General features: G+C 43.8%; 1 protein-coding gene across 2 annotated transcripts in view; it reads right to left on the reverse strand.

Annotated features, from left to right (window-relative positions):
- LOC120977448 (lateral signaling target protein 2 homolog) overlaps window positions 1-18,471 on the reverse strand; it is a 53,129-nt gene that overhangs the window by 24,779 nt on the left and 9,879 nt on the right. For both annotated transcript variants that reach the window (XR_005773901.1, XM_040405415.1), the window contains exons 2-5: window positions 13,683-13,823; window positions 11,463-11,600; window positions 11,174-11,376; window positions 4,029-4,118 (exon numbers count right to left, since the gene is read on the reverse strand). Coding sequence is in view for 1 of the 2 variants with exons in the window: in XM_040405415.1 (XP_040261349.1) it covers window positions 4,029-4,118; window positions 11,174-11,376; window positions 11,463-11,600; window positions 13,683-13,823 (572 nt within the window). In the remaining variant the exon portion in view is untranslated. The remainder of the gene's footprint in view (window positions 1-4,028; window positions 4,119-11,173; window positions 11,377-11,462; window positions 11,601-13,682; window positions 13,824-18,471) is intronic.

Genomic DNA, 18,471 nt, shown 5'->3' on the forward strand with positions numbered 1-18,471 from the left:
CCTCTGCAATGCATTACAATATATCTGTATTGTAATGCATTGCCTGTTAGTGTATGACACTGAGTCATACACTAACAGGTTGCCTAGGAGACCCAGCCTGAGGCTGGATCTCCTCGGCTCCCGTAGAAGGCAGTTCCCGATGCCGTACAAGGCATTGGGCAGCCTCTGCACGGCATTGGGCTGCGATCACACGACACAACCCTCTACTAAGTCGCGGTCAGCACGGAACGCGGCATAGAAGGGGTTAATCCGCCGGCATCGCCTTTTACAACGATGCCGGCGGATACAGCAGGGGCCAGGCTACCACGGACTGCCGGACCCCTGCAGTGATCGCACACGCACCGCTTCGGTGCCCACGCGATCACTATGACGTACTATTACGTCAAATTGTGGGAACTCAGTGGTTCCCATGACGTAACAGTACGTCAAAGGTCGGGAAGGGGTTAAATACCTTTCCTTGCGGCTGATGCTGACACTCTGGTTGTTTTTCTTAAACACCACTCGTACGCCCCGCTGTGCCCCCCTGCAGTTTTCCCGCACAGTATGTTAATCCTGAGCATCGGTACAGGGAGGAGGAGACACCAGGGTTTCTCAATGGGCGTCTCCTTCTCCCTGGCTGTGCCGCGGTCCAAATCACAGCAGGGAATGTCACATCCAGGGAGAAAAACAAAACAAAAAACAGCTCACCTTCTCCCTGGCTGTGATCCTCTCCATTGTGATTGGACCGTGGCACAGCCAGGGAGAAGGAGACGCCCATTGAGAAACCATGGCGTCTCTTCCTCCCTGTACTGATGCTCAGTATTAACATACTGAGCGCGAAAAATACAGGGGGGCACAGCGGGGCATACTAGTGTACTAGAGGTATTTAAAAAAAAAAAAAAAATCAGTGTCAGCATCAACCCCGCAAGGAATGGTATTTACAGTCAGGTCCATAAATATTGGGACATCGACACAATTCTAACATTTTTGGCTCTATACACCACCACAATGGATTTGAAATGAAACGAAACGAACAAGGTGTGCTTTAACTGCAGACTGTCAGCTTTAATTTGAGGGTATTTACATCCAAATCAGGTGAACGGTGCAGGATTTACAACAGTTTGCATTTGTGCATCCTACTTGTTAAGGGTCCAAAAGTAATGTGACAATTTGCTTCTCAGCTGTTCCATGGCCAGGTGTGTCTTATTCCCTCATTATCCCAATTACAATGAGCAGATAAAAGGTCCAGAGTTCATTTCAAGTGGGCTATTTGCATTTGGAATCTGTTGCTGTAAACTCTCAAGATGAGATCCAAAGAGCTGTCACTATCAGTGAAGCAAGCCATCATTAGGCTGAAAAAACAAAACAAACCCATCAGAGAGATAGCAAAAACATTAGGCGTGGCCAAAACAACTGTTTGGAACATTCTTAAAAAGAAGGAACGCACCGGTGAGCTCAGCAACACCAAAAGACCCGGAAGACCACGGAAAACAACTGTGGTGGATGACCGAAGAATTCTTTCCCTGGTGAAGAAAACACCCTTCACAACAGTTGGCCAGATCAAGACCACTCTCCAGGAGGTAGGTGTATGTGTGTCAAAGTCAACAATCAAGAGAAGACTATACCAGAGTGAATACAGAGGGTTCACCACAAGATGTAAACCATTGGTGAGCCTCAAAAACAGGAAGGCCAGATTAGAGTTTGCCAAACGACATTTAAAAAAGCCTTCACAGTTCTGGAACAACATCCTATGGACAGATGAGACCAAGATCAACTTGTACCAGAGTGATGGGAAGAGAAGAGTATGGAGAAGGAAAGGAACTGCTGATGATCCTAAGCATACCACCTCATCAGTGAAGCGTGGTGGTAGTGTCATGGCGTGGGCATGTATGGCTGCCAATGGGAACTGGTTCTCTTGTATTTATTGATGATGTGACTGCAGATGGACAATGACCCAAAAGCATACAGCAAAAGCAACCAAAGAGTATTTTAGGGAAAGACGTGGAATGTTATTCAATGTCAATCACCTGACCTGAATCAGATTGAGCATGCATTTCACTTGCTGAAGACAAAACTGAAGGGAAAATGCCCCAAGAACAAGCAGGAACTGAAGACAGTTGCAGTAGAGCCCTGGCAGAGCATCACCAGGGATGAAACCCAGCGTCTGGTGATGTCTATGCGTTTCAGACTTCAGGCTGTAATTGACAGCAAATGATTTGCAACCAAGTATTAAAAAGTGAAAGTTTGATTTACGATTATTATTATGTCCCATTACTTTTGGTTCCTTAACAAGTGGGAGGCACATATGCAAACTGTTGTAATTCCTACACTGTTCATCTGATTTGGATGTAAATAGCCTGAAATTAAAGCTGACAGTCTGCATTTAAAGGGAACCTGTCACCTGGATTTGGGGTTAAGAGCTGAGGACATGGGTTGCTAGATTGCCGCTAGCACATCCGCAATACCCAGTCCCCATAGCTCTGTGTGCTTTTATTGTGTATAAAAACAGATTTGATACATATGCAAATTAACCTGAGATGAGTCATAGCTTGAAAATATGACTCTTCTCTGGTCACACAAGATATGACTCTTATGTTAATTTGCATATGTATCAAATTGTTTTTTTTACAGAATAAAAGCACACTGTTCTGCTCATTTTGTGCATAATAAATGGATGTAATGTGCTGTAAAGATTATACTGAAATGTTATGTTTGACGTTGCTGCCATCTAGTGGTCAAAGTTAGTTTCTACTTCGCCAGAACTTTACAGGAAGTGTATTGTCAGAGGCGGTAACCTTTAACCTGGAACTGTATTTCCTCCATTTCATCACTGCTCCTGGATGTTGCAGGCTGCATGCAGAGGAGCTCTTGACCTATTCCTGGACTAATGATGGAATTGTCTGTGAGTATTCTCACTGATGGAGTGAGGCTGCTGTATTATATGTAATGTACTGACACATGTTTTGTTTATGTTTATATTGTAGTTTTACAAAGTTATTCAGAAAAGAGAATACATACAGATCTGATGTCTCACGTTTCTTGACTTCTGAATTATTGTTAAGCTGTCTGACTAGTGTTATACAACAGTTCAATAACGCGAAGCAGAACACACACAGAGCTATGGGGACTGGGTATTGCGGATGTGCTAGCGGCAATCTAGCAACCCATGTCCTCAGCTCTATACCCAAAATCCAGGTGACAGGTTCCCTTTAAAGCACATATTGTTCGTTTCATTTCAAATGCATTGTGGTGGTGTTTAGAGCCAAACATTTTAGAATTGTGTTGATGTCCCAATATTTATGGACCTGGCTAATTAAAACTAGAAAATTCCCATGAAAGGTGCTCTTTAAGGTTCCTTTACATGGGACGACAATCTAACAGATTGTCGGGAAAGAAGCATTCCTTCCCAACAATCTGCTGATCGCTAGCGGAGGAGACAGCTGCATTTACATTCAGCTATCTCCTATAGAGTATAGGGAGCAGTGATTGTCAATTCCATCGCTCTTCTCCATACAGTCTCGTTGTTTCCCGGCAGATCATGGTTTTTTTTTTTTACTCGTTTTATTGAAGAGTAACATGGCAGGTCATGTCATATGCAGTATTACATAGTCATACAATTAGATCACTTAAGACAAAGTTATGGGTAACTCCAGTTACTATATAGTAGCAAACAAATCCCAAACAGATATATTGAGATGCATGCATATCAATAAAAACAGAAGGAAGAATGACAAAGTGACTATTGTGTTATTTCTGGCAGATCATGTTACACAACAGGTAGTGGGAAACTATTATATATTCTCTGCTGCACAAAAAAATTATTATATATATATTATATAAATAAATAATCACTAGTTCGGGTATTCGGCAGTGCATTTACAGCGACAGATCATCGCTAGCAATGAGCTATTCAGTTGTCGGCCCGTGTAAAGAGCCATTTACATAGAAAACTTTTGTGGCAAAGTAGCATTCATCAAGTTAATAGAATTACATTACAAAGTTGCTGCTAGGATGTGATATATAATCGTTTTGCAACTTTAACTAGTTACCTGGAAACAGTCTCACAGAAAAGTACTGCTACTTCCTGCTGCTCGTAGATTTCTTCAGGAGACTTTACACTTACCACCAACGACATATACCTGCAAGATATTAGAGGCATTTTAAACACAGGCAGATAGATGAGTAAGCACAGTTAACAAAAATATAAAAAGTTGCAAGAATTTATTAAATGATCTCTGTACTTCCACACAACTTTGAATATAATACAATACATGTGAATATAAAATCTTAGCAATATACCATATTTTTCAGACTAAGATGCAATCCCCCCCCACACCCCAAAATGGGGGAAAACTGGCAGTACGTCATAGTCCAAATGCTAATGAACGCTTCCTATATGGACGCAGCATCAGCATGCGGGAGGCACGGGGAGGTTAGGGAAGTGCTCACCTTCCCTGGTCGTCTTCAGGTCCCGCTGTGCTCGGTGTCCTAAACATGCACAACGTCAGGACGTAGGGCATGTAGGCGCGCACTATGACTTGACGCTGTGCGCCGTCAGGTGACAGTACACAGCAAGAAGTGATGGAGCGGTGTGTCCTGAATCTGCAGCGTCGTCCGGAACAAGTGAGGCAAGTATAAAAAAAAATAAAAAAATTCTACTAGATTTTGACAGGCACTCCTTTACAAAAATCTAGTACACATTCTTTTTTTGGACAGGATGGGTCTATTTGTCTAGTGCACCCTATCCTTTACGATCAATAGGAAAGCTGCCTTCTATACAATTTCTTCAAGTTAATTTTTTTGTAACGTCTGATCTGAGGTCTGATGGGGGTGCGATCTGAGGCTGGGGAATCCAATATGAAGCTTATTGGGGCTGGTGATCCGATCTGAGGCTGATGGGGTCTGAGGCTTATGGAGCCTGGGGGAGTTCTGATCTGAGGCTGATGGAAAATATATAATTTTTCTTATCTTCCTTCTCCAAATCCTCCAAGTCCAAAAAATATGGTACCTTATCAGAGAAAAATACTTGTCCTAGAGTTATTAGCTACTCTCCCCTTTCTAAACTATTTAGGAATTTATGAGAAATCGGTCTTGTGAGATCAAGGCAGGTTGTCTTCCCACTGAAGGATCATATTATATCATGCCTCATTTCCTTCTACACATGTATAGATAAATTCTGATGTTCAGGAGCACTTCTTACTTATGCTCCCTTTCATTTTGAAATAACTGAACCATCTCTCTGTTCTAATTACATTAACTATTTTCTGTACAGAATTTTAGGACAGAGAGTAGATCTGCAAAGTATGGATACCGGCCGTGTGCATTCTGCACTTTTCACAGGCCCTATTAAAGAAAAGCCTATTCTTGACCGCGAAGTGGATAAGAGTAAAACAAATTCTATAATTTGCAGAATAGCTGCACAGATGCGGAAAGCACACGGATGACATTTTTCCAGCCCCCATAGAAATTATTGGGTCTGCATGCAATCGGATACGTACAAAAGATGTGTTCGTGTGATAGACTTACAGTTGAAAAATAAGAAAAGTAATTCAAGGTGTCCCTTTTGTTTTATAATTAACCACGCAATAAAAATTCAGCTTACAGCCTCATGTATTAAATTGCCTGCTAAAAGCCCAAACAGGCACAAAGAAGCTTGCTGTACACAAGTCTCATGCAACTATGCAAGAAATTATAAATTACTCTTAACGGTAATTGGATTTTCCAATAACCTCCACAACGGCACTAACAGGAGGGTGTCCCCGCCCCCAGGACAAGAAACAACGTAGGAGCAACAATTCAAAAGGCCTCCTTCCCCTTACCTCACCAGTCAGTTGACATCATAAGAAGCATAATACTTGCAGAAATCAATAGCCATAAATTTCAATCTGGGAGGGAAAAACTCCATACCGTTGTGGAGGTTATTGGAAAATCCAATTACCGGTAAGAGTAATTTATACTTTTCCCCAACACCTCCACAACGGCACTGACAGGAGGATTAGCAGAGTAATCTACTAGGGCGGGACAACAGCAGCAAAAACTCTACGCCTAAAGGATAAGTCCATATTCTTTTGGACATCTAGTTTATAGTGGTTGTAGAAAGTCATGGGACTCGCCCAGGTGGCCACTTTACAAATCTGGTCTAAAGAGACCGAGGCTGATTCTGCCCAGGAGGATGAAACTGCCCTAGTGGAGTGGGCTGGTGTTGAAGGAAAAGCTGGTCCGATCGTCTAAACGTCTCAGCGACTTTTAGATCGGCCAAAACAGATCTTCTTACATCCAGGTTCTGAAATTTCTTCTCTTTTTCAGAGGAAGGATGTGGACAAAAAGGATGGTAGCGAGATTTCTTGACCACAATGGAAGGAGGAGATCACTTTAGGAAGAAATGAGGGACAGTGCCTTAGAATTATACGATCGTCTTGAATAGACAAATAGGGCATCTTACAGGAGAAGGCCTGTATCTCCCCAGCTCTTCTGGCGGTGGTTATTGCCACTAAGAATACTGTCTTGTAAGTTAATCGTTTTAGAGAGTTTTCATCCACCGGTTCAAATGGAGGCTCCATTAAAACAGAGGACCAGACTCAGATCCCAAGGTGGAACCATGGAACGAACAGTCAGAACTTTTCTGGTAGCCCCCTTGATAAAGCGTTTACAAGAGGGGAATCAGCCAGTCTTAAATCCAGAAAGGTGCTGAGGGCAGATATCTGGACCTCTAGAGTGGAAGGAACTCCAGAATTTGAGGGATGTCAGGAGAGAGAATTTTTTTAAATATTTTTTTAATATTTTCGAGGTTTGCAGCTCAGCATGAGAGTAATCATCTCATCTGACAGACCTTTCTATTTTAGTGCTGACCGTTCAATTTCCAGGCAGTCAGGTTCAGTTGTTTTAAGTTTGGATGCCACATGGGTGTTTTCTGGTAATGTCCAATAAATCCGCTCGGACAGTTTCAGCAGTAGAGGAAACCAAGCTCTCCTTGGCCAGCAAGGTGCGATGAGGATCACACAAGCTCGTTCTTACTCTATTTTCATCAGTGTCCTTGGTATTAGGCTAAAGGAAGGGGGGGAGGCATACAACAGAGTGCTCAGCCAAGTTTGGGCTAGGGCAGTGATGGCGAACCTTTTAGAGACTGAGTGCCCAAACCGCATCCCAAAACCCACTTATTTATTGCAAAGTGTCAACACTGAAATTTAACCCGAATACCAATATAGTATATCTTCCATGTACTTTATCATTTAGCTATAATAGCCTGCCTACATTTAATGCGATGCCTCTGTTGTTCATAGCATGCCCTGCGCTGATGAATGGCAGGAGAAGTCTAAGGCATATTGGTACACCATAGACTTTTTCCAGGGTGAGGGTGCCCACATAGAGGGCTCTGAGTGCCGCCTCTGGCACCCGTGCCATAGGTTCGCCACCACTGGGCTAGGGCATCTAACCAAAGCGGATGGCCCTGCCCAGAGAGGGAGCAGAACTTTTTGGTTTGTCTGTTTTCCCTTGTGGCAAATAAGTCTATTTCCAGGCAGCCCCATTTTTCGCAGATTCTTTTGAATACTCTGGGATCTAAGGACCATTCTCCTTTGACTAATGTCCGGCTCAAAAAAAAAAAGAAAAAAAAAAAGGGAAATATTGGCCACGAGATTTTGATCTCCTTTTACATGAACTGCCAAAAAGGGACGATAGGTTTCTTTCGGCCCAGAAAAAAATTTTGCCAGCTACCGCTGCTAAAGATAGAGTTCTTGTCCCCCCCTTGCCTGTTAAGGTAGGCGACCGCTGTAGTATTGTCGGACAATACTTTTACGTGCTTTAAGCAAGAGGGCGTGTGAAGAGATGTAACGACCTTGAAGATGGCCATGAGCTCTTTCACATTTGATGAGGCATCTATCATATCGGGGCCCCATTCGCCCTGTATGTACCTTCTGTTCGCATGGCCTCCCCAACCTGAACCACTGGCGTCTGTGGTAATCAGCATCACGTCCTTCTGTCTCCAATAGACCCGCGTGTCTAGGTGTTTCTGCACTTGCCACCACCTTAGAGATATTTCTACCGCACTTGGAATGTAAACCTTCTTCTCCAGGGCAGAGATTGTACCGTTCCAGTCCTTTCTCCTTTCCTCATGGATTACCAGAGAATGGCTCTGAGCCCATCTGACGGATGGGATCGTGGAGGTGAGAAGGCCCCAGATCATCATTATGTTCCTGAGGGTGGCCGTCCTCTGGGAGCAGAATCTGGAGACTTCCAGCATTATTTTCTCCTTGTCTGCCGGTAAAATAAAAGACATCAGAAGATGAGAGTCCAGAAGCACTCCGAGAAAGATTTTCCTTCTTTCTGGGGACAGATCCGACTTCTTGAAGTTTATTATCCACCCTAGCGTGGTGAGACAGTCTTGGACCCGAGAGAGATGGATTTCGAGCAACTCTTTGGAGCTTGCCGCTACCAAAAAATCGTCCAGATAAGGTATTATTAATATCTTCTGGAGATGGAGGTATTTTATGACGTCTGACATGACTTTGGAAAATACTCTTGGAGCTGAGGCAAGCCCGAACGGAAGCGCCCTGAATTGGAAATGGCGCAATTAGTCTCCCATAAAGACTGCGATTCTTAGATATTTTTGATGGGGTGGATATATTGGGACATGATAGTAAGCATCTTGTAAATCTAATGTGGCCATTAAACAGTCTTGAGGAAGGAGAATTATTGTTGATTTTATGGTTTCCATTTTGAATCTTTTATAAACGATTGATCTGTTTAGGGATTTTAGGTTTATTATCAGTCGGAAGGACCCATTTGGCTTCGGCACTAGGAAGCCCGGAGAATAAGACTCTAGGCAAAGTTGTTTTCCCTCTGGGGAGAATCTCTTGTTTATTGTAAATCAGTCTGGGGGAAGGGAGGTAAATTTGAGTTTCAGACCGTCTTTTAGAGTATTTAAAACCCACGGGGAGGTATAGATGTTTTCCCAAGCTGGAAAAAAGGCCCTTAATCTGCCCCCTACCGGGTATCTGGAGTCATTGGGAGGAGCGAGAAGTACTCTCAGGATTAAGCAGGAAACCTCTACCCCTACTTTTTGAAGGTTGCCATTTTCTGGAACCTTCTTTCTTCTTAGGGTCTGATCTGGTCTTTCTTTGACTCTGAAAGGACCGCCTCTGATGGTAGTATTTATTATCTAGAGGGAATCCTTTCTTTTTATCGGATGCCTTCTCAAGGATGTCGTCTAACCCCGACCCGAACAGTCTGTCTCCCTCACAGGGGATGGAACACAGTCGACTCTTAGATCCTGCCTCCCCCGACCATGAGCAAAGCCAGACTGTCCTCCTAGCCGCATTGGAGAGTGCAGCAGACCTGGCCGAGAGTCTGACGAGGTCCGCCGATGCATCCGCTAAGAAGTTCGATGCTTTCTTAAGCATGGGAAGGGACGCTAGAATTTCCTCTCTAGGGGTACCCACTGCAATGTGTTCCTCTAACTGATCTAGCCAGACCGAAAGGGTTCTGGCTGTACAGGTAGAGGCAATGCTAGGGCACAACATTGCCGTATTTGTTTCCCAGGATTTTTTTTTTAAACATGCTCTCTGATTTCTTATCCATGGGATCCCTCAAAAGCCCCATGTCCTCAAAGGGAGGGAAGATTTTTTTCGAAATACGGGCAACTGGAGCGTCCACCTTAGGTGTTTTGTCCCATAAAATTTGTTTCTATTTCCTCAAAGGGATATTTCCTTTTGAAGGAATTGGAGACCGTGGTTCTTTTTTCAGGGTCCTTCCACTCTCTCGATATTAAAGCCTTAATATTATTATGGATCGGAAAAACCCTTCTACGTTTTTCTCCTAACCCCTGAAACATGTGATCCTGTATGGAGTGGACCTCCTTCACATCCTCAATATGCATGAATAGATTTTAATAGACCATACGTCTCTTTTAGAAGGAATAGGGGTCTGCCAGAGAAGTCATTCGAAGAGGCGGATTCAGAATCAGAAACTAGTTCTCCCTCATTAATATCAAGGGGAACGTCAGAAGTGTGGGATCTCTGTGAGGTAGATTGTCGGTGACTGAGAAGCCATTTTTAAATAGACAGCAGATTTAACTTCCTCCTTTATAATTGCCCTCAGACTCCAGGAGAGATGGCGATTCCTCAGACACTATCTTTTCTGTGCATTTTTGACATAAAGCTTTCTTGCTCTTTGAAGCAAAGGACTTTTTACAAATGGTGCATTTTCTGCAACCCGCTTCGCTGGCTGGCTTGTGAATCATGGTCTCAGTGCCCTAAAGGGAGACATAGGGGTAATAAGATCATGAGACACCATAATGTAACCAGGGCCACCACCTCACCAGATGTGAACATAAGTACCATATAAAGTTGTGTTCTAAAACATCTGTGCACAAATAAAAAGTTTTCTTCTCCCTTAGGGGAGGAGGCTTATCGGGCTATGGGCAGAGGCAGAATCACCAGGCTTCCTGGCGGTATCATCTCCAGAGGCAGGTATTGCTGAATCGCTAGGTGAGAGAGCTGGATGGCCGGCTGCAGTCACAAACGCCGGCATCTCAGCTTCTCACCTTTAACCTGGAAGTGCCGTCCGAAATCTCGCAAGATTCTCTTGCCCAAGGAGAATCTCGCCTGGTGATCTGAAATCCCGCACGGTTTCACATGTGCGCAGGATTTGTGGAGCCCGAGGATGCCTTCCAACATGACTTGCTCCAGAGATGGGAAAGGGCGGCACACGCGACCCGACTCCTGCACCAGCCCTCCCAAGACGTGGGGAAACGATCCAGGCTGGGCAAATTAGAACTTCCTGGCACTGCAGGAGCGCTCCTACGACCCAAGGACAGGAAACAACGACTGGTGAGGTAAGGGGGAGGAGGCCTTTTGAATTGTTGCTCCTACGTTGTTTCCTGTTCTGGGGGCGGGGACACCCTCCTGTCAGTGCCATTGTGGAGGTGCCGGGGAAAAAATAAATTGCAGCAAGCAGCATCCGAGAAGATATTCAAACAACATTCTTCATACAATAGTCCATGGAGTATCTACAGTCTGATGCTTCTTGTGTTGCCATACAGGTTTCTTGCACAAAGCCTTTATATGGTGGAGAAACTCAATACTGGACACATTCCTGCAGGCTATTCATTTTAGATTACAAAGTACAGATCTATTGCCATTGTCAAATATAGAAAGGAACTTTTGAATTTAAAACCTCCTGTTAAGCAGATACGCACCTCAGCTCAAACTCTGCACACAGATTATCATACTGTAGCATAGCTTTGTGGCTTGATTCTGGATATATTCCAGGATCTTGAAGGCTTTGTTCCCTTAGATCCCGTCTCAGACATTCCAGACTCTGTAGCAGCTCTTGGGCCAGGGGTCGAAGTAAAACTCCATCTGCCTCTTCCACTTCAACATATGTGCCTCCTACCAAAAGCTTCAAAAGTGTATACAAGTATATAGGTGATACAACTAGACTCTGAAGATTATGAGAATTTCTACTGAGTTTATACACATCCATACCTCAGCAGCAAAAAGTAGATGAGCCGTCATATTATTATTTACAATGTCATCAGGAAACTTGAGGTGATAGTCTCTCTGCCTCCTCTTTGTTGGTACACACTGGTCTAGGATCTGCTCCAGAATAGAAAGCATGCGCTCCTGCAGGAAGAAAGCAAAGACCAGAAGCCAAGTCAGCCATGCTGATGGTTTGAAAAAATAATTACTACAGAAATAAGCTATACTCACCTTTGAAGTGTCCTGCTGCTCAAGCGCAACTGCCACCCTCCCCCTTTATCTTCATGAGAGTTTGGCAGCCAGTGCAGAGCTTGCATAGTGCTCTCTCTCCACGCTACAGGAGACAGAAGCGAGACAAGCTCATAGACTTACTATTGAGCCTGTCTCATGTAGGGAGGAGGGAGCTTGCGTTTCGCTCTAATTTTAGGGATCGGTAGGGGTCTTAGCACTCAGACCCCACTGTTCAAAACTTCTGATAGGTCTTTATGACATATCCAAAGTTTTCTGAAACCCAGTGACCATTTAAAATGTGAGCACGAGTTATAGCTATAACTTTCCCAGCACACAGACCAATTTTAAAGTATGCCTGACAACCCCTTTAAACCTGATCTCAGCAGTCGAGTGACATATATAATACTTTCTAAAAGGCACAAATACATTACTTGAAAGAAAAAAAAGGTTAAATAATTATAGGCAAGTCACACAGGATAGAGAGCAATCCAGTTTTACCCAATTCATAGTTTGAGTAATAAAAATCCTTTTGCATTTATATGCAAATATAAATATACCAGATGATGTTGGTCCACACTGTATAGGACAAGTAAAGAACCCTAAATATATGGCCTGGTGATCTAGTTTTTATCCAGCAGATAATAGTTAGTGGATATGGTTTTGACTCTAGTACCCAAGTTGTGTAAGGCTATGATATCCTTGGTGCCATTACTGCATAAAAGTTCCTAGAGTTAATAACTATAGCTTGTTAATTTCAAATTTATAGGGGGTGGTTAGTGTGCACAGCATGGGGGTGTTACAAAAGCAGTGGTCCAAGGATTCAATACCGCCCCCCTGTGCTACAACTTGCTAATTTTTATATGAATAAAAAACGCAGATATCTCTGCAAGCTGTTTAACATACAGACAAAAGAAGGGTATTGTTTTAACCAGTATGATCAACCCTACCAGGCTGTATGCTTAGTTTAATAGAGTTTATCATGCTGACAGAAGCATCTCATACATTATATTGTTTGTATTTGATGGCATCTTAATTCAAACAAAATGTGATTATAGATATCATTAAAGGGGTATTCCAGTTCCACAGGATAGCGGATAACTTTAAAGAGGACCTGTCACCACTCCTGACATGCCTGTTTTAATGGCTTCATGCACTCCCCACGCAACAATAATTCTGGAACATCTGTTCTTATGGCTCTATGTTGTGCCATTCCTTTATTATTTCTAGTAGACGTCATTAATGAATTGCTAGCAGTCTGTAGTAAGGGTACAGAGGGGAGGTAACAAGTTGGGGGTGTGTACCTGTACAGACTATCTATCTAATCAGTGCTGTCATGTTCAGACTGTGCAGAGACACACCCCCAACTTGTTACCTCCCCTCTGTACCCTTACTACAGACTGTTAATTATTAATTACTTCTAGTAGAAATAATAAATGAATGGCACAACAAAGTCACAGGACTAGATGCTCCAGAATGGTTATTGCATGAAGCTATTAAAACAGGAGCAGTGAAAGGTCCTCTTCAAGATTGGTGGGGGTCCTACCACTGGGACCCCCACCGATCACAAGAATGGGGAGCCTGTACTCCCTGCAGCTCACATGAAATATGCATGGCCACTCCATTAATTTCTATGAGAGTTCCGGAGATAGTGGAGCGCTGTACTCTAGGGATGAGGGAACTTGTGTTTCAAGTTTGGCATACAAGGTTCGGGTTATCTAAGAATTCAGTTATCGATTCCGCTACCATGGACCATAACGGAATTCTTAGACCTAACCTTGTATGCCAAACTTGAAACACAAGTTCCCTTATCTCTTCTGTACTCCGCTATCTCTTGACGTTCCATAGAAATGAATGCATGTGCAACCGGCTTTAAACATATTTCAGCCTTATTTGTATATATTCATATTTTTCCACAATAGTCAATTTTAGCAATAATACAAACTAATCACAAGGCCAGTCATCCAGCTTCTAAATTATCTACAATGCCTGACTTACCTGGCTGTTGTGTAATTGGCCAAGCAAAACCAAGTAATTCTGAGGGTCCTTACGCACATCAAGGCACTGTAATTCATGTACAATCGAGCTCACCTCCTCATCAACATAAAAGAATTTTGCCATTAGACGAGGATCTGACTTCTGTGGGAAAATATCAGCAATAGACTCAAGGTTAATGTTGCAAAGTAACACTTCACAAGAAAATACTGCAGCCCACAACTTCCTTATTGTTAAAGGGGTTTTCTGGGTTCAGAGCAGAACCTGGACATAACCTTCACCCTCTCTGAATTGGAGCAGCAGAGCTTTTTCTTCATATCCAGTGACTGTAAAACAGCCTAGGTCAGCGCCATAGACCGCCCATAAGTGCCAGTGACATCACTGGAAACACTGCTAGGCAGAAGCCTCCACCTAGCAGTGTAAAAATGTAAACAAACAGCCCTTGCCCTGAGCGATGCTGTGCAGGGAACGGGAGAGCATTGGAGAGGGGCTGGAGGGGTGAAGAATGGGTTATGTCCGGGTTCTGAACCCGTACAACTCCTTTAAGGATGTATTACACTGCCTGATTTTTCGGCAGATAAACAAACGCCCGTTAGCAATCACCTGGCATTGTAATAACGCCGCCGATTGCCTGATGAACAATCAAATCTTTCTTTCAACATGTGAAAAAATTTGTTTGCAGGCGGCAGACTGTGGCGTCTAATAAACGACCACTATACAGCATTGGGACATGGCATAGCGATCTCATCTCCCCATGCTGAGGAGGAGATTGCTACATGTAGTAGCTTCCCTCCCGACAATCAGGAGGCCTTTAGACAACAATTTGCCAACCTGCATATCATGTACCTTTTACTGAATCTGTAACAAAGATTACTTGGTATTGTTGTGCCAAGACCAAACCATTGTGATATTAAAGTCAATTTATCAACAAACGAATAAGCAGCAGACATCTTAAAACTGTCAAACTACTTACTATGCCAACTTCACGCGGTGGGAACACAACACACTGTACAAACACCAATGTACATCATGTAAGTACTAGTGTCTAGTAGCCGCCTGCTTACTGTCCCAGAAGGGGGGGGGGAAAGCATCTCTCCATGTTTTTGGCAGAGTTGATGATAGCTGATCATTCTGTCATCTTACATCTTAGCAGGCTACATTGCAACACACAATAGAATTAGTTGCTTTGTACAGAAGTGGGTGGGTGAAGTCCCCTTTCACACAGCGCATCTATATTTTATAATGATATTGTGAGCACAGTACAATAGAGCCGCAATCAGATAGGAACTCACTGTGTCATAAATCACTATGATACAGTCAGTATCGGTCATGTGAATCAGCCCTTAACCAAAACTTCTGGGGGTACCCAAAGGTATTCTTGCACAGCTTACACATTTTAATATACCTTGCCCTCATGAAGGAATTTTTGCCTGCATTTAAAATGTATAGGGGACTCGTCTACACGGATGTTGTTTTCGGGTTGTACACCTTAGCATACCTGGTGCTAAAGTGATCAATGGCTGACCTAATTATAAAAAGAGAGATGGTCAAATCATGGCAGGCACTGTGCAGCAATCGCCAATACATGGGGGTTGTAACCTCTTTCCTCCTTTCTCCTCCTCCTCCCCCCCCCCCCCCCCCAATGTATTTGGCTAATATGGCCTGCTGCCATCTTGACCTGGTCACCGTGAGTACAGAAGGTACATTTTGACAAACTTATAACCTCTTTACATTTTGAAAAGATTGATTATCGGTGCTTCTGTTGCACTGAATAATCATCCGTCCGTATGTCATTGGGTTTTTTTGCCGATCCATTGTAACAATGCCTATCCTTGTCTACAAAACGGACAAGAATGGGACATATTCTATTTTTTTTGCAGGGCTACGGAACAGACATATGGATAGCACACGGTGTGCTATGCGCATTTTTTGCGGGCCCGTTGAAATGAATGGGTCCTCATCCAATCCCCAAAAGAAAGTAACAAACGCGGAAACAAAATAAGTTTGTGCGAATGTAGCCTAAATCTGAGTTCTTGGCATGTGCCACACCTGACAGTGACTTCCAGGTACTTTCTGCAGGCAGGGCAGATGATCTAAATACAAGAGTCATCTAGAATGATTGAGAAACAATGGACCTCTGTACTATTAGTGATTAGCTGACTGAATTATTTGCAGCTTGGGTCAGCGGAGCCAAGCAGATAAGGAAAGTGGAGCAAGAGATATCACCTATCAAGACCTGCCTGATAAAGATATCATTAGTGAACACAAACTAAACAGACTACACAGATTGCAAACTAATGAAGTTCACCACACAAAAAATAAGAAAAAGAAGATTGATGTTTTATTTTCCCGTCTGGGGTTTTCATATCATCTCTACAAGAGAAAGTAGAATACAAAAAGCAAGACTAGGCAAAGATATGAAGATGAGCAGCCAAATGAGGTGTCAGTCGCCTGGCCGGTTCAGCAAGAATCTATGATAAAGCAGGACACCGGAAAAATCCCAGAGTGGGTCATGTTCCTGAAGAACGCTTTAGGGCTGGGTGTTCATACTTTCATACGTGCGTCACAATGAGTGTCATACAATCCTGTGAGCAGAAGCATGTCTCTACAGGTCTCCAATGAAAGGGGGAACTTATAGTCAAGGTTATAGGGCAAAAAAGTGAGCCCTCTCTCAAAAACGAAACCAAGCAGTGTTTAGGGCACGCCTGTGCCTTTAAGGTGTATTCTGATAATGTATTTTATCCATAGCAACCACACTGAAAACTGCAGCAAAAAGACATGCATCCACCGCATCTAGTCCTAACTGCATCTGTGTGGCCCATAAGTGGCCAACTTACTGCAGACAGGTAGAGGCAGTGGGCGAGATTTCTTAAGACTCTGTACATAAGTCTTACTTTGTCCTGCGCTGGCATTAGACATGCCACAGACCCTTCCCCCCCAAATCACACATACAAATATAAACATACATGTGCAAAAAAAAACAAAAAAAAAAAAAAAAACACATCTTGTGAATATGTATATATTTTTTTCATACTAGGTCACACCTCTAACTCTGCCCAAAGCAGAACTGTAACACACCCAGTACCCTTAATGCCTCCACAGCAGTAGCAGGATGTCACACATTGCTCTGCTGGTCTGTGTAGGAGGAGGAGGAGCACAGCAGATTCCCAGCTGCACCGCTCCTCCTCATACACAGACCAGCAGTGTGATGTGTGACACTACATCCTGCTGCTGCTGTGGAGCCAGGTCCAAATTTAGATTTGATGCTGCCCTAGGCGCTTTAGTGACAGCTTTCTACCCTCAATGAAGTCCATAGCTGATGGTAAAATGGTCCCAAGGCCTTCAGCTATCCCTCAGGACTCCCTCATACACTTGGACAAGGACTGACCTGTTACGTGTGCACTTGGAAGCTGAAGGCATCTGTGTTGGTACCATGTCCTTATGTGCCTGCATTGCTGAGTAAAATGAAGTTTTATTATATACAAACGGGGGCGTTACCATTACACCTAGAGGCTCCGCTCTCTCTAACTGCCACGCGCTCTGCACTTTAAAGGGGTTGCCTCATTTCCTTATTTGCAGGCTCCCTCGCGGCTCTAGGGGCCTCAGTTCCCTGCTTGCTTGGGGGCGGAGCTGAAGGCACAGTGAGCAGGGAAGGTAGGATGCAACCCTGCCCCTTGCTTGTGCGTGCACCTTGTAATTCCTATGAGCTTGTAATAAAGCTCAGACGAGGTGGCCGGACCGGGAGTGACGGCACATGCACAATAATTTGTGTGCGCTTGCTCCTGTGAAACCCGGCTACCAGATCAGCCGGCCGATAGGGTTTCTGTGTGCGCCTGCGCGGCCACCGCTGAAATGAGGGGTTACGGTGGCCGAGCATGGAATTGGAGGCACTATAAAAAGAGGAATAAGAGGTGACCGAGGCTAAATTGGAAAATGGATCTATATTACAGAAACCATCCTAGGACTACAAGGAAGTGATTAAATGGCGATTACTGAGGTGAGACAACCTCTAACATGGCCCGGTGGGATGACATTTTCACTGCCAGGCCCTGTCAAAGTAGACAGGGGGCAGCAGTTGCAGAGACAGCAGAGCCTCTAGGTGTAATGGTAGCGCCCCCGTTGCTCCTAGAGGATCATTTGCATATATTCAACTATTCATTTTTCTTTCTCAATGTAGGCATATATGAACATGGGCCCAACATAGACCAGCACTGACGGGTGGCTTTAGCGCTGCCCTAGCCATTTTACAGGCTAAGGCAGCGCTAAAGCATGTCCATTAGGGCCACTGATATCATCGGGCTCACTGCCAGGCTGAAGCCTCCCCCAAATAGTATCACCAGTGGTAATAGGGCGCCCTACAATGCCCTCAGTACTAATAAGGCCTCCCTATAGGGCACCTCATAATCTATAAGGCATTTCTATAGAGCCCTCAGTAGTAATGCCCTCCACCACTGCCGACAGTATTTATAATGTTCCCTGCAGTGCCCCCTGTAATTATACCTCCTGCCGTACCACCCGAAGTTATAATCATCTCTGTAGTGCCCCCATAAATTATAATGCCTGTCCTCTCCCTATAGTCTTCTATACCATGCAGTCCCATGTAAATAACACCAGTCTCCCATATTATACAGTCCCATGTAAATAACCTATCTTCCTTACAGTTCTCTATAACATACAGTCCCATGTGAATAACTTAAATCCCCTCCAACACATAGTCCCATATAAATAACATCACACCTTACCCTCCAGTCTTCTAAAATATCCAGTCCCATGTACATAACACCAGTCATCT

Source organism: Bufo bufo, chromosome 1 (assembly GCF_905171765.1).
Source record: "Bufo bufo chromosome 1, aBufBuf1.1, whole genome shotgun sequence".
Lineage (NCBI taxonomy): Eukaryota > Metazoa > Chordata > Amphibia > Anura > Bufonidae > Bufo > Bufo bufo.